The sequence below is a fragment of the Gracilinanus agilis genome, chromosome 6 (genome assembly GCF_016433145.1).
Source record: "Gracilinanus agilis isolate LMUSP501 chromosome 6, AgileGrace, whole genome shotgun sequence".
Taxonomy (NCBI): domain Eukaryota; kingdom Metazoa; phylum Chordata; class Mammalia; order Didelphimorphia; family Didelphidae; genus Gracilinanus; species Gracilinanus agilis.
Genome location: NC_058135.1, coordinates 41,797,273 through 41,814,266, shown reverse-complemented (window position 1 = coordinate 41,814,266; position 16,994 = coordinate 41,797,273). Strand labels below are relative to the sequence as shown.

At 35.7% G+C, this 16,994-nt stretch overlaps 1 protein-coding gene across 3 annotated transcripts in view; it reads left to right on the top strand.

Moving 5' to 3' along the window:
- The window catches only part of MAPK10 (mitogen-activated protein kinase 10), a 110,647-nt gene extending 93,990 nt beyond the window's left edge, over positions 1 to 16,657 (top strand). For 2 of the 3 annotated variants that reach the window (XM_044680368.1, XM_044680370.1), the window contains 3 exons: positions 3,562 to 3,625; positions 7,385 to 7,462; positions 16,515 to 16,657. In XM_044680368.1, the coding sequence (XP_044536303.1) occupies positions 3,562 to 3,625; positions 7,385 to 7,462; positions 16,515 to 16,657 (285 nt within the window). The remainder of the gene's footprint in view (positions 1 to 3,561; positions 3,626 to 7,384; positions 7,463 to 16,514) is intronic. The other variant, XM_044680369.1, reaches the window with a different exon arrangement.
- Positions 16,658 to 16,994: the final 337 nt, after the last annotated feature.

Sequence of the window (16,994 nt, the reverse complement as noted above, 5' to 3'; positions counted from 1 at the left end):
CTGAGCTACCCAGCTGCCCCTTAGGATTATATTATTTAAACCAAAAAAGGCATATTGAGGTTTCCAGTTATATCTTCCCCTATGTTTAGAGTTTCCTTTCAGTGTTTTAATGTCATTTAATGTCATAATATACCATTTGGTTATAGTATCTCTAAGTACTGATATTATTTCATTAACTATGCTGCTTTTAAGCATTATATAATTTCTCCATTCATTTATCTCCTTTCATTGTATCAGTTTTTTATTCTTGCCTTTACCTGAGACATAATAAATTATGCTCTAGTCCCTCATTTTTAATTTGTATCCATCTTTACTTACAAGTGTGTTTCTTACAAGTAGCCTTTTTTTGGCTTCTAATTTTCTAATCCAATCTGTTATCATTTTCAATTTTATTGGTGAGTTTATCCCATTCTAATTCTTGCTTATGATTATTTATTATTTTTTTTCTTCCATCAAATCTGTTTTTCTCTCTTTACCTCAACTCTCCCTTATTTTTATGAAGAAAAAAATTGTGATAGAAGAAAGGGAATGGGTACAAAATTAGTCATCTCTAATTTAAATGATATGATCCTGATTTCCTGTTTCTACTTTTTTACCTTGTCAAGGCCCTAATCACTGGTCCCTGTATATCATTTCTTTTAAATATTCCCTTCTATGATCACTCCACTATAACCAAAATGTTCCATTTTTAATTATACCTTCCTCAACTCTAAATTCTCCTTTAAATTCCTCTTTTCCATCTCTTTATGCCTTATTTCTCTTCTGAAATGAATATATTTCCACATCAAAATCTTTGTTTGCTTGTGTGTGTATATATCTATTAGCTTCCTTTGCCCAATTTAGATGTGTAAGGTTCATTATGTGAATAAATGAATGAAAAAGCATTTATTAAACATTCACTATTAAGCACTGTGTTAAGCTCTAGGGAACAGAAACAAAACTAAGAGAGACCTTACTTAAGGAGTTCATCTATCTAATGGGGAAGAATTCTGCTGTAAATTAGATGCAAAGATATAGTAGCAAAGCAGAAGGTAATGCTTCATTTTTTATTTCATTTCTCTCATAAAATCATGTTTCTGATGTTGAAGCATTTTTTGGTGTGGAAGATTTTGGTAGTAAGAACTTTTTGTGGCTACAGAACCCACAAAATCAGTTTTCAGGCCACAAAAAATGAACTAAGCTGGAAGGAAGCCCAGCAGTTAGTTGGAGGCTGTAGGGGGAAGAGTGGGACTGCCACTCCCAGGGTTCTTGGGATTAGATGCCCATAATGGCAGTTAGTTATGTTATAAGGAAAGAGAGGATTTGAGTGTATGAGCAGGATCTTTCCTTATAAGAGTTATCAATTGGTCTTGGTAGTAGCAGGGAAGGCACAGTGATTTCTCCCGTTAGTGATGGCTTTGCAGTCATTGCTATTCCCAAGGCTCTTGAGTTAAAGGTCCTGGGCCATCTCCATTGGGGTATGAAGGTAGGTGGTGATCAAGGTAATGGCAATCACTTGACTTGTTTGCTACAGCCCACCTCCTATTTCTCAGGATATCTTGCAACTTCAACTAGACTGTTTTTCCCTCTAAACACCTCTTGCCCCCACAGGTACCCTCAAGTTTGTATATGCTTATTTTGATGCAACCAAGTTATAAAAAATAATAAGCACCTCTCTCTTCTTCCTCATCATTTTCCTAATATGCTCCTTTTTTCTCTTCTTTTTTCCCCCTCTCATAAAACTAACAAAATAGAACATATCCAGCACTTAAGTTTACTTTTCTGTACTCCCTCTGTGAATGTTGAAGAAAACAAGATTTGAATGAACATTTTTTCTTTTATTCTCTTAGGGAGTATTGATAAAAGTTACTGAGTCTTTCACAGCTGATTAACTTTAAAATATTACTTTTTACTAAGTAAACAATGTTCATCTAGTGTAATATAGAAAATGTTATTACTATGTTACACTAGTTCTGCTCAATTCATTTTACATCAGTTCACATAAGTCTTCCCAGGATTTTCTGAAACTATTCCCTACATCATGTCTCTCTTTAAAAACAAACGAAAAAACAAAAAAACCTCTTCTGTGGGGGCAGCTGGGTGGCTCAGTGGATTGAGAGCCAGGCCTAGAAACGTGGGAGGTCCTAGGTTCAAATCTGGCCTCAGACACTTCCCAGCTGTGTGACCCTGGGCAAGTCACTTGACCCTCATTGTTCAGCCCTTACCAATCTTCTACCTTGGAACCAATACACAGTATTAATTCCAATATGGAAGGTAAGGGTTTAAAAAAAATGCTTCAATCTGCTTTCAGGCTTCATCTATTCTCTTATTTATCTTAAGTCCTTTTAGATTTGGATTAAGAAAATTTTTTCATATGACTATTGATAGCTTTCAATCCTTTCCTCTGAAAACTGCCTGCATGTATCCCTTGACCACTTATAAACTGAGGAATGGCTTTATTCTTATAAACTTAGCTTAGTGACCTAAATATTTGAGAAATAAAAACTTTAACATAGAAATTTGCCACAACGTATTTTCCCAGCTTCCTGCTTCTCTTCTCATTTTAGCTATATTGGTTTTGTTCACACAAAAACTTTTCGACTTTACATAATCAAAATTTTCCTTTTTATCCCTCACAAACCTCTCTCTTTCTTGGTCATAATTTTTTCCTCATTCAGATGTTTGATAGGTAATTTCTTCTAAAATATACTGATTTGCTTAGGTTACCACCCTTTATGTCTAAATCACATACTCATTTTGAGCTTTTCTTGGCATATGTTGTGAAATGTTGATCTATGCCTGATTTCTGCCAGATTATTTTCCAGTTTTCCCAGCATTTTTTAATCAAATAATGAGCTCCATAAGTTTCTTATAACCTGATTATGAATGAAGAAATGTTCTTTCAATATAGACAAGCAATTCCTCCATAACCCATAGATTTAATTATTTGGGGAAATAGGAAATCAACTGGCTTGCTCAAGATAACATAGCCAGAGGTAGGACTAGAACCCAGGTCTTCCTAAGAAAGCCAGCTCCCTGTCCATTCTGTCTCATTTCTTTTCATTTAGCATTTAACACAACACTAAGAACTTAACAGTCATTTGCTATATAATAAAATAAGTAGGGGCTCAGCCGAGAAGACAAATGCATCATTCTACCAATTTCTCGTTGGTTTTAGAATTCTAAGGTTACATTTTGGAGTAAAATATGCAGCAGAATGTTGATTTCCTCCTCACTTCCTCCTCCTCCTCCAGACCTCCCGACCATACTCACATCTTAATCTTGTGTGATAACTCTCAGCACAATGTCTTTTCTTTGCCTTACTGACTTAGTCTACCCTTTTACACTAAGACAAAATTAAGTAGATCTCTGTTGTATCTTTAAGATATTTTAGACCTAGCTCAGTGCTCTAAATGAAATTACAGGTTTTGAATAGGCCAGTAGGTATTAGTATCTATAATACAGTCATTTTATTCTATACCAAAGTATGTAAATAGATTGAAAATATCTACCTATATTGTATATTATTTTATGTTATATGTGCATATTGTTAACAGGAAAAATGCTTATTCTATTCTATAGCCTCCTCCACAGATATATGATAAACAGCTGGATGAAAGAGAACATACCATTGAAGAATGGAAAGGTAAATATATTGATAAAATAAAGGAAAATTCTTTTTTCTGTTGTTCTTTTAAGAATCAGACTGTGACTTCTCTAAAAACTCAGAAGATAAAGTGACATATTTCCCATTTGATGTAATAGTAATTAGCACTGACATTATCTAATACTATCCAATCTGATATTCTCCAAACCTATCACAATCTTTACATTCTAATATTAATGCTAAAGAACAAAATATGGAAAAAAGCAAATATGTGTTAATTACCTACTATGTACAAGGCACTGTGACCAAATAAATAACAATCTCTTCCATCAAGGAGGTGGTACAATCTAAAAACAGATAAATAGGGGCAGCTGGGTAGCTCAGTGGATTGAGAGTCAGGCCTAGAGACGGGAGGTCCTAGGTTCAAATCTGGCCTCAGACACTTCCGAGCCGTGTGACCCTGGGCAAGTCACTTGACCCCCATTGCCCACCCTTACCACTCTTCTTTCTGCCTTGGAGCCAATACACAGTATTGACTCCAAGAAGGAAGATAAGGGTTTAAAAAAATAAAAATAAAAACAGATAAATAAAGGAAAAGGTATTTGGGGAGTGGTCAAAGCTTGACCTGAGCTTTGAAGGAAGCTAAGGTTTCTTCTTTTCCTAGGGGTGCCACGGGAACATCAGTTAATCAACAAGCATTTGTTTAACATATTCCAGGCCCTGTGTGCTATCTGCAGTGTAAGATGGAGGAATGGGGTTGATTGACTATGAATGACACATCAGTAGCAGTCTATGCTCATCTGTTTAACTTTAAGTAAAAATGCCCGTGATTTTTCTAAAAAATTAAAATTCCAAGCAATGGAGAAATAAGATTGCTTCCTTCAAAGATCTTACATTGAAATGGAGAACAAAACATGCAAACAACTGTAGGTATGAAAAGGGAAGGGTCTGGCTCAGGAAAGGTCTCCCAAGGAGGTTGAATTGAGTCTTGAAGGAAGTCAAAGGTGAGGTGGAGACAAGAAAGGAGAATATCCTCGGCAAGGATACATCCAGAGTAAAAAAGAATGGTGCTGGTTGGGCAATAGAAGCCACCTTGTGATCCCCCTCCTGCCCCAACCCCCAAATAGTAATTTTGTAATGCATTTGGGGAATATTTTCAGACTCCAATACTCAACAAAGCTCCACAATTTTCTAAATTCCAAGAACTTGAATTGATTGTTAAATTTAAGGTGCTCTTCAACACAAAGTCCACTCATCACCACAACCAATCTTGTGTACTCTACAAAATAAATAAATATAAAACAAGGAGACAAAAATCCGATGCTGATCATGACAGACTCAACGTCTCCTCCTTGATGCTTGACTCCTCTATTCCTGATATTCTGCCCCACCTCCTTCACTTTCCTTTTCCCCTATGCTAGTCCTCTTTTGCTGTTCCGTGTAGTGATTTGGTAAGAGAAACTGCTCCACCCACTCTACCCCCACCACATTCAAATTTTAAGTTTTATTATTGCTATAAAATGCTTTATTCTTGCTTTTTTTTAGAATTAAAAAAAAAAAGGTAGGAAAGGACCAGATTGTAAAAAGTTTTAAATGCCAGACGGAGGAGTTTATAATCACATGTGATCATGAGTGACATGTGGTAGAGAAATTTATTTTGAGGAGAAATCTTGGATTAAAACTACTTTTATCAACACAAAAAATTCACCTACAATCTGAACAGAATGTAAGGAAAGAGCTCTCTTAGATCAAGAATTAGTAGATTTAATAAAAATTTTTAGCTTCATTGTTTTTATTATCTAACTCAAACGTTGTTGATTTGGTAGGAATGGTTGTTGGACTGATAACTATGTAGGAGTTAAATGTGTTAAGCACATTATGAGTTCTTCTAAGTTTATAAAATTCAGTTTATCTCCTATTTTCTTTTAAACACTATGGCCTAAGTCTTTATTTAAGAGTATGGAGAAATGTAGCTGCATAAATATGATGGGCCAAATGTATGTAGCTGGAAAAGCTGAAGAGTTTACATTTGATTTAATGGAAGATATGGAGACGTATATAAGTTCCTTCATAGACATATCTGCTGCAAAAGCAGAAGTCTATAGAAAGTTTTGGTATGCCTGAGAACTTTATCTCATTTTCCAATTTTCCTCTGAGTTCATACGCCTCCCTTTAAGCTGTGTTGTCAGGTCTAAGGGCAAGAACTTCATCTTTGTTTTCTCAAGAAAGCATGTTTAGTGGGCAGGTAGAGAAGAAAGAAGAAACTGCTCATCTTTTGTTCATTGAGGGCAACAGTGAGTCTGAGGAAGTTTCTTTAGCTAGTCAGATTGTTGAGAAGTCAGAGGCTGCTGATGGAACTGGCTCTAGATCAGTCCATCCAGACTTGTAACTGAACATTGACCTCTGACAGACTCCCTGTCCTGTCTCTTCTACTAATGAAGAATCCCAGGAAAGTAATAATATTTTTGTTTTACTATTTGAATGATTATCCTGGCAAATGAATTGAGGATATACTGGAAGAAATTAGAAATGGGATGGCCTTTAAACAGAACTGATTATGGAATTGTAGCATTGGTAAGAGTAGGTGAATAAGTAGAGAAAAGTCTTATGGAAAGAAAAGTCAAAGATATTACCCATGTTTAAAACTTGGGGTAATTAATGAATGATCAATTATAAATTTGGGAATTAAGTTTTTGTTGTTTCAAATGTTATCAGGGCTTAAGTAGAGAGGTACACTGTAGGCAGCTGGAGATGTGTCAACTAACTGATTGCAATAAAGAGAAATTGGTATCAGAGACGGAGTTTGGGAAGACACATGAAGATGGAAACTTCATAGAAGAATATACCTTTCCTCCCTCTGCCAATACAATCTGTAGCTGCTGAACACAGAATCTCAGAATTTGAAAAGACTTCAGAGATCATCTAGTCCAATCCTCTAAAGCCTCTGTGGGTCAGATAATATGTTTCCATCTTCATGATATATTCTCTGCTCTCCCAAATAGATGTAATCTCTTTTTCTTAAACATTCTTCTCTGCATTCGTTTATTAGGCAGATCCTCTGTAGAATATTTTTTTGTGAAAATATGGAGGATTTATGTGAATTAATACTAACTCAGGATGAGAGGATATGAAAAGCTTTCAATTTATATTGGCAATGGAAGTACTAGTACTAAAGAAATCACAAAATATTATTGTTGTGTTTGTCTTATTTTTTCCTCCCTGTAAGCTCCTTGAGGTCAGGAACCATAGTTTGTTCTTAATATTATCCACAAATCATCAGGTTAAGTGCCTTGCACATAATAGACTCAATAAGTAATAATTGAACGAATTCGTTGAGTTTAATTAATTTTAATTAATGTTAAAAAGCAAAAACGTCAAGGACTGACCCCTTTAAGATATATTTATAGTAAGGATATGTGGCAGAATAAATAATCTCAGAAGAATTGGTAAAATATAGGGAAAAAGGGGCAGCTGGGTAGCTCAGTGGATGGAGAGCCAGGCCTAGAGACAGGAGGTCCTAGGTTCAAACCCAGCCTCAGCCACTTCCCAGCTGTGTGACCCTGGGCAAGTCACTTGACCCCCATTGCCCACCCTTACCAATCTTCCACCTATGAGACAATACACCGAAGTACAAGGGTTTAAAAAAATATATAGGGAAAAAGTGATGGCAGAGTACAAAAAGAAATGCTGTTCCATTTTGATTTGACTCCATCACATCAGAAATGTCATTTGTCCTTGAATAATGAATTTCTCTGAAGCCTAAACCAGAGCAATTATCTTGACAATTGTTTCTTGCAGAACTGATCTATAAGGAAGTAATGAATTCTGAAGAAAAGACTAAAAATGGAGTAGTAAAAGGACAACCTTCTCCTTCAGGTACTCAGGCCCAGTGTATAATTAATTGTTTTGTGTGTTGTCTGCCATTGGCAAGAGCTTGTGAAAAACAGAACTAATAGCACCTCAACTAAGTGGACTACATGATGACAGTGCCCTCATCATTATTTTAGTTGGGATGTTTGTCTTTTTCATTGGGTTCTTAATGTTAAAAAAAACAATTTAAATAGGCATTTAAAACCTTTCAAGATCACTTACTACCTCTCTAAAATCATACTATACATTTATGTGTGATGTAACATATTTTATATATGATAACAGAAATGTGCTATAATTAATTATTTATGTAACAACTCAGTAATATGTAACATATTAATTATTTATGTACCTCCCCCATTCAGCACTCAGAGGTCCCCAGAGGGGCTTCTACTACCTAGTTTAGGTAGGTGGGTCTGTATTCCTAAAATAATTGCCCATAAACCCCTCCTAGTAAGGTTACTCTTTGCCAATAAAAAAAATTATTATTTTTTTTAACCAAAAGCCTTTACTCAAGGGGCATAGTAAGAATAGTATTTACAGAATATCCCCTCTCCATCCTACTTTACCCTAATAACCTGGGTCCCCAAAACACAGTATCCATGAGATAAGGGATCACAAACTGTGGGGACACACAGGTAGGGAACCCATACAAATGACATAATGTATACCCTAATATCTACAGGATGCCACTATCTTTTCCTATAGAGTCCTCATTCTGTTTTTCCACCAGGCACAGGTCTTGATTCCATAGTTGGGCTTGATGGGTCTTTGCCTCTCCATAACCATAGCTAGACTATTATCAGAGCTAGTTCTCTCTTCAATTCATAGTTAGCTGTTTTCTTGCTACCAGAAGTCCTATTCCTTGAAGGCAACTTCTTAACTGGAACTGCGTGGCTCAATGCATTTTCTTGCTGGATGCGTCTCAACTGTCTCAAAATCTCTCAAACTTTCAAACTGTCTCTAGGATTTAGCAGACAGCTCCTGGAAATGGTCACACTTTAGTTTACTGTGCTTCCAATCAGTCAGAGAACCTCCTTCACAAAATTATGGTAGGATAAAAATCCTTTGTACTTCATTAGCATGTGGATGTGTCATTACTTTTGTTATCTGTCCCTCACTTATATGATCCCATCAACACAGAAAGGCAGGACCAAGTGCTCCCCACTACATTTATGTTATATGCTATATTATATATCAGAGGGATGGTCAAATGTTTCCTCAAGTTATTGTTTTTTTTAAAGTGAGTGTTGTTACGTGGGCATGAGGTGATGAGACATAAAGAGAGAGATGTCTGCTCACCAGATGGGCTCCTCACCATTTGAAATGAGAAGCCAAAATGAAGAGGGATTTCTTATGTTGAATGAGATGCCCTAGGCACTCTTCTTTGTAGAGATCACTGCAAAAACTCCTGGAAGAGATCTCTAAGCACTTGGAAGAATTTGCCTTGACCATCCACCTGGAAAAGCTCAAGAAGATCAAGAATGTCCATTTCCTAGATTACAATGGCTTGCCAGGGTACAGCAACCATCAAAGACAAAACTTTAGAGTCCTTGGATTTTAGAGTTAGAAAGAAGAATAGGGATTTCCTTGTCATAGGCCCATAGGTGATAGATCTAGGGCTGGCAGGGACACCAGAGGACATCCAGTCCAGTCCCCTTATTTTGTAGTCAAGGAAACAGACGAAGGTGGAGATATTTCAGTGAATTGGTCCTTCTTGCAGATAGTGTCAAAGGCAGGATTCAAAGGGAGATTCTGACTCCAGAGGCAAAAGATCATATTTTCAGGAATAGAAAGGTCTTCAAAAGTCCACCTCATTTAACAGATGAAAAAACTAAATTTAGACCAGAATGGTTAAATGCCCCATGTATAGTAATCCGAAATCTTCTGACTTCTGAGTATTAGCTCTGGATTTAACCCTCAGCTCCTATTCTTTCCATTGTACTAAGTGAAATTTCTGGAGTCTCATAGTAAATGAAAATCCTAGAATTAAAATTTGAGTTTTAAACTCCAAAATGTATGTTCTTTGTACTCTACCATGCTTCTCTGACAACGGAGATATGTTAATCTGGTTAAGCATTATTTCTAGAGGATGTGATGACTATATCTGGATGTTAGCTCCGGTTTTTTAATGTGACCAGAAAAAAGTAAATGTACCTCTGCAGGATAGTAGATGTTTTTTGAGGTTTATGGATAAAATGACTGTGTATTCTGAAAAAAAGTTAATCTAAATAAATTGTGCTTCCCTCACTATCAGACTTCACTTGCATAATGATTTACCTGCAAATGAGAGCATAGCTACTTATTTTCTGAATTGATTTGTGATAATTACCCATGTAGTCCACATTTCAGAAAGAGAATTTGTTTTTAACAGTGTTTCTGCCTAAAATGAAAAAAAAATCCTCATTTAAAAATACAAGACATTTGCTCTTTTTTTGCTCATCCCCTCTTTGTTGTACTATCTTAATCAATTTCATTCAAATGGAATAACTTATTTTAAAATAATTTAAGTAATTTATTTTTTCCTGAAACAATGGATTTTTCAACATAACTGAATTTTCAGCTCAGAAACTTTAGTATATTCCTTTGTCCTATCAAATATATTCCTTTCTTCCTATAAGGTTGAAAATGATCAGATAATATGCCTTAATTTGTAATTGATTTTAGTAAGTAAAATGAAAATTCCTTATGATGCTTACCTGAAACTACAAAGTAGAAAGAAGTGGCTTCAGTCACTGAAACTGCATTCCTAAATAACTGTATGTTCAATAAGCTCACCTTAGGAGTCCTGTGTTTGTGGTCAGTGGAGAATGTAATGGAGAAATAAACTTCTTGGAAATATTTGTGTACTCTGATGACCTCATCATCCTCTCCAGTAAGATATTAGAACGACATGACAAAAGATTAATGATAGTTTCGTATTGATTGGAGAACTTTAATCTACATATTAGGTACACAAATGTTTCTAAGTAGTTGGAAAGAGTACCCCTCAAACTGCTTTTGGGCATGGACTCAGACAAAATCCAGTGAGACATGTGAAAGAAGTACTTTGTCTTCATCAGACATAGGATTATGATTTAGTATCTACTAAACAGTCCAATACTGAGAGTCGTTGACTATCAAGCTAACAATCCAGTACCTCTGGAACCCTTGAACTCTTGAACATAGAATCCATTTATTTCTTTTGTTCAAACTCTATTAGCCCACTACATGCATATCTTTCCATTGTTCTTTAGTACCGCCACTATGAGTAATGAATACTCTCCAGTACTAATGTCAGCACTGATTGACACCAATTCCAACCGTTTCAAAATTCTAGCAGGACATGGCAAGCAAGAAACCGATAGATTAGAGTTTGAGCTCCTTGATGGAAGGGATGTCTTTTGTATTTCTTTGTATTTCCAAAGCATGGAATATTTTCTAACACCTAGTAGACACAATAGATACTCTTTGACTTGATCTGACTTGAACATTTTGATGAATCCATGCAGATTAGGCAGAGGCTTACAAAAGGAGAGAGACAAGAGGTACCAGTAAACACCAAACATCAGAGAAGTTCTGCAGTCTCTAGCCTGGGTCCTGGGATATTTTACTTTGGTGACTCCATAGTACCAAAAGAGTAGGATAGGTTGAAATTGAAATATGGAAAATAGAAGGTGTGTTCTGATGGTATGAGTAGGATGTCAAAGTGTAATCCACAGAATTCTGATCTCACCAATTCCTGACCATTCAGAGAAAGATCTAAGAGGATACCTTTATCCAGTGATTCCCAAAGTGGGAGCTACTGCCCCCTGGTGGGTGCTACAGTGATCCAGGGAAGTGGTGATGGCCACAGCTGCATTTATCTTTCCTATTAATTGCTATTAAAATAAAGAAAAAATTAATTTCCAGGGGGCTAAGTAATATTTTTTCTGGAAAGGGGGCAGTAGGCCAAAAAAGTTTGGGAACCACTGCCTTTATCTGATGGACAATCTCAGAAATCACCTTAAAGAAATTACATTAATGGCTATGATGAGGTTAATGGCCTTGGAGGATATTTTGTGGTTGTTGTTTAGTCATTCAGGCATGTCCAACTTTTTATGACCCTGTAGACTAAATGCACATCAGGTCTTTCTGTCCTCCACTTTCTTCCAAAGTTTGTCCAAGTTCATGTTCATTGCTTCAATGAAACTACCTAAACATCTCATTCTTTTCCTTCAGTCTTTCCCAACATCGGGGTCTTTTCCAATGAGTCCTGCCTTCTCATTATATGACCAAATTTATTTCAGCTTCAGCTTCGGTATTTGATCTTCCCATGAATAATGTGAATTATTTTCTTTAAGTATTGACTGATTTGATCTCCTTGCTCTCCAAGCGAATTTCAAAAGTCTTCTTTAGCACCACAAATCAAAAATATCAATTCTATGGTACTCATCTTTCCTTAATGTCCAACTCTCACAGCCATCATTACTACTGGAAAAAAACAACATACTTTTGACCATACAGACATTTGCCAGCCAGATAATTCTTTTCTTATTTTTTAGTATGCTGTCCAGATTTGCTATACCTTTCCTTCAAAAGAGCATTTTAATTTTTCATGTCTGCAGTTGCCATCTGCAGTGATCTTTGGGCCCAAGAATATAAAAACTGACATTGCTTCTACTTCTTCACCCTCTATTTGGAAAGAAGTGATGGGACCATATGCCAAGATCTTAGTTTTGTTTTGTTTTTTGATGCTAAGTTTCAAGCTAGTTTTTACACTCACCTCTTTTACCCTCAACAAGAGGCTTCTTAATTCTTCACTTTTCTGCCTTCAGTGTAGATTGTTTGCTTAGCTGAGATTGCTGATATTTCACCTGGCAACCTTAATCCCAGTTTTTGATTCATCCAGCCTTGCATTTCATATTATGTATTCTGCATATAAATTATATAAATAAGGTGACAATATGCAGCCTTGTCATATTCCCTTCCCAATCTTAAATCAATCAGTTATCCCATGTTCAATTCAAACTGTTGCTTCTTTACCTAGGTGCCATAGGAGAAAAGTAAGATGATTTGGTATTCCCAACACTTTGAGGACTTACTACATTTTGTTGTGATCCACACAGTAAAAAGGCCTTAGTGTAGTCAATGAAGCAGAAATAGATGTTTTTTCTGGAACTACCTTACTTTCTCTATAATCCATTGAATGTTGGCAATTTGGTCTCTAGTTCCTCTGCCTTTTTGAAAACCAAACTGCTCTTCTGGTAATTCTCAGTTCACATATTGCTGAAGCCTACCTTGCAGAATCTTAAGTGTAACCTTGCAGGAATTTGAAATAAGCCAAATTATTTGATAATTTGAATATTCTTTGGCATTGCCTTTCTTTAGGATTGGTACATAAACTAATCTTTTCCAGTCTAGTGGCCACAGTTGAGGTTCCTAAATTTGTCAGTATAATTGTTGGTGTGCAGCACTTTAACATCAACATACCTCAGCTGGAATTCCATCACCTCTACTAGTCTTATTGTTAGCAATGCTTTTCTAAGATTTCATTTGATTTCATTTTACAGGATATCTAGCTCTAGTAATATTTTGCAGGATATCAGTAACCACTCTATTGTGATTTTCAGTAATGTTAAGATCTTTCTTGTATAGTTTTTCTCTGCGTTCTTGCCACTTCTTCTACTTCTGTTAAGACCCTATCATTTTTGTCTTTCATCATGCCCATTTTGGGACAAAACATTCCTTTGATGTTATTAATTTTCTTGAATTATTTTCTCTTGTCTTTTCCATTCCATTATTTTCTTCTCTTTTTTCACATTGCTTATTTAAGAGAACTTTACCTCTCCTTGATGTTCTCTGGAATTCTGCATTCAGATGGGTATGTCTTTCCCATTCTTCTTTACCCTTCACTTTCCTTCTTTCCTCTCGTATTTGTAAGGCCTTACCAGTCAGCCATTTTGCTTAATTGATCTTTTACTTTAAAATGTTTTTTGTTGCTGCATCCTATTTAATAGTTCTTTAGGCACTGTATCTGCCAGATCTAGTCTCATAAACCTAAACATCACTTCCAATTCATATTCATAAGAGATGTTATATATATGTTCATCTAGTTTTCCATACTTTCTTCAATTAGTCTGAATTTTGAAATAAGAAGCTCATCATTTGAGCCACAGTTTTAATTGACTGCACAAGGCTCTCTACCTTTGACTGCAAGTACATAATCAATTAGGTTTTGATATTGACTATCTGGTGATGTCCATGTGTAGAGTCACCTTTTGGGTTTTTGAAAAAGAGAGTTTGCTATGGCAAGTGAGGTATCTTGACAAAACTCTAATTGTCTCTGCCCTGCTTCATTTTGTACTCCTAGGTCAATTATCTTTTGATTTCCCACATTAGCATTCCACTGCCCTATGATGAATATGATATCTTTTTTGACATTATTTCTAGAAGATGTTGTAGGTTTTCAAAGAACTGATCAACTTTAGCCTCTTCAACATCAGTGGTTAGAGCATAAACTTGTATGCCAAGTGATTTACCTTGGATTCAAATAGATATCATTCTGTTATTTTTGAGACTGTATTGCTTTCTTGCCCCTTTATTGACTACAAGGGCTACTCTATTTCTTCTAAAGGATTCTTGCTCACAGCTGTAAATCATGAAAATGGTACCAACAACTTTTTCCATACATCACCATATTGCAAATAATTATATCTATAGTTAGCATTAAAAACTTGTCTATAGAGACAGCTAGGTAGCTCAGTAGAGTGAGAGCCAGACCTGAAGACAGAAGGTCCTGGGTTCAAATATGGTCTCAGACACTTCCTACCTATGTGACCCTGGGCAAGTCACTTGATCCCAGTATCCTAGTCCTTATTGCTCTTCTGCCTTGTAACCAATACTTGGTATTGATTCTAAGACAGAAGGTAAGGTCGTTGATTTTTTTTAAAACTTGCTTAGAAACACATAGCACAAGAATAAAATTCAACAGCAGACAAATCACATAGCAACATTAGCATCAGGTAGGGTATGAAATCAAGCTAGTTTAGATAAGTTTTTTTTTCCATCTACAGAAAATAAAAGATATAAAAATATTTGAAAAAAAAAACAGGGTTTACCTGGAATAATCTCTGGGGGAAAAGACCAGTGAGCAAAATGTATGAAAAAATCATCAAAATTAGAAAAAGCTAAACAAAAACATTTAGGGTCGAATGACTTCATCCAGGTGTGTATTAATCAATGCAGCTTCAAAAATAGGGTGAACAATTTATCTTTCAAAATTGGTCTTTTAAAAAATTACCTACCAATAAAGCCGAGCCAGAACCCTTTCTACTGCATTATATTGCCTCTAGCGATCTGGCAGTGTACAATAGAAATTGCAAAAATAATTGATGGGAATAAACACCAAACATTTTTCATCAAAAATAAACAAAGAAGTAGTGTCTGTTCAATCATTTTCATGGTATCATTATATGCAATTACATAAAACTGGAAGTAGCTCCAATTTCTAACAATAGTGAGGAAGCTCAATGGTGTCCTTTTAGAATAATGGATCATTATGATGTAATGAGATTGCATATAAGAAGTACAAAGATATCTGGAAAGACTTTTACAACACAATTCAAACAGAAAAACACAAAAGAGAGAGAATGACATGCACATTGATTATCTGAATAAAATGAATGAGAATGGACAAAGAATCCTGATGGGCTGACAGGTAACTGAAACTTACAAACTTAATAACTCAAAAAAGTGTTAATATAGTTGATTAATTTAAATATAAATAATTACTTAAATATAGTCACTTGTAGTGATCTTCAATATTGTTTCTATTAAAAGAATTAAAAAAAATTTTAACATTCATCATCATCAGTACAAGGTAAGCCGACCAACTGTCCCATGAAATATTTCTTGTTGCCACAATAAAACAAAATCTTTTGATTCATTTTTTGCCTCTCTTAGAATGTTTATTGCATCCTTTAATTTAATAGCAAATTATTTATAGCTTCTAATTTCATCTATAACCAGAAATTCAATAGGCACATGGATAGATTTGACCTAATGCAACATTCTTATAACCCTTTGCACTTCCTTTCCCATACTCTGTCCCTATGACTAGAGAAGTCAATTTCAATGGTTGCCACATCCAAAATAATTACTGATCTAGTGGTCAATCTTCTTATGACAAGCCTCTCTTTATTTACCAGGCTGATCCCTGAACAATAAACATTTTGCAAGTTTTTCCCATTTGGTAGAAAACTCCAGAGCCCGCATGCTGCTGGCATCACTTTTAAGACTCTGTAACTCACGTTACTTCCATGCCACAATCAGATATCAGAATAGGATTTCTGTTGAATTCCATTTAAAATGTGTCAAAATAGGAATATATAACTAGTGGCTTTTCCACTCAAACCTTGACAGTACAACATCCTCAACTTTGTCAGCTATCAGAATGTGGTATGGGCCAAAAGAAAGGTCCAGGATGGAGCAAAGTATTGCAGAAACATTTAAGGATATTTTAGATATAATTGGGATGAAGTGATCAGGAAGATTCCCATCCCCAACTCCATTTGGAGAAATACTTGTTTCTTCTTCAGGAAGTTGGAATTAATTTTGATATTTCTTGTGACATAAGCTTGATCTCATAGATTCTAGTATTCCTGTAGATGTATAAAATTTAAATCAATTTGCCATACCTTAAAATGCTCTAGAAATGTGAGCTATTATTATTTCAGAGAGATATTTTGGTATAGTGGATAAAGAATAAACAAGCTTCAGGAAATGAAGGGAAGAGTTCAAGTCCTACCCCTAGTGTGCTGGTTGTTAAATGACATATCATTGTCCCCTACCCCCGCCCCACAAATTTCTAAGACACATAAGTTTAGCATGAGAGAAGATATCCTACCTTGATGTAATCATAAGTCTGGTGAATTTTTTTATTCTATTGGTAATCATTACATTAATAATTGCTTCTCCTTTCATGTATAGTAGTACCATTATTTGAATCTTGAACAATAAAAATGCCTTTGGGTCTGGTCTAATGAGGAGTCCAGGGATTCCAGATTTAGTCATATTTGTGTTCATTTTCTTAGCACAGGTGCAGCAGTGAACAGCAGTGAGAGCCTCCCTCCATCCTCTTCTGTCAACGACATCTCCTCCATGTCCACTGACCAGACCCTGGCATCTGACACTGACAGTAGCTTGGAGACCTCAGCAGGACCACTTGGTTGTTGCAGGTGACTAGCCGCCTGCCTGCGAAACCCAGCGTTCTTCAGAAGATGAGGAAACTGAAAATATGCACAACCGTGTGTGTGGGATGTGATAATTAAGAGAAAATGGGAAGGAAAGAACAAAATCTAAAATTGAAACCAATCTTTCAGCTTGCTTCTTCTGCAGTTATGTATTGCAACTCCACTCAAGTGTATATTTAACTTATAATTACTCTGCTTTCTTCTTCTTCTTCTTCTTCTTCTTCTTCTTCTTCTTCTTCTTCTTCTTCTTCTTCTTCTTCTTCTTCTTCTTCTTCTTCTTCTTCTTCTTCTTCTTCTTCTTCTTCTTCTTCTTCTTCTTCTTCTTC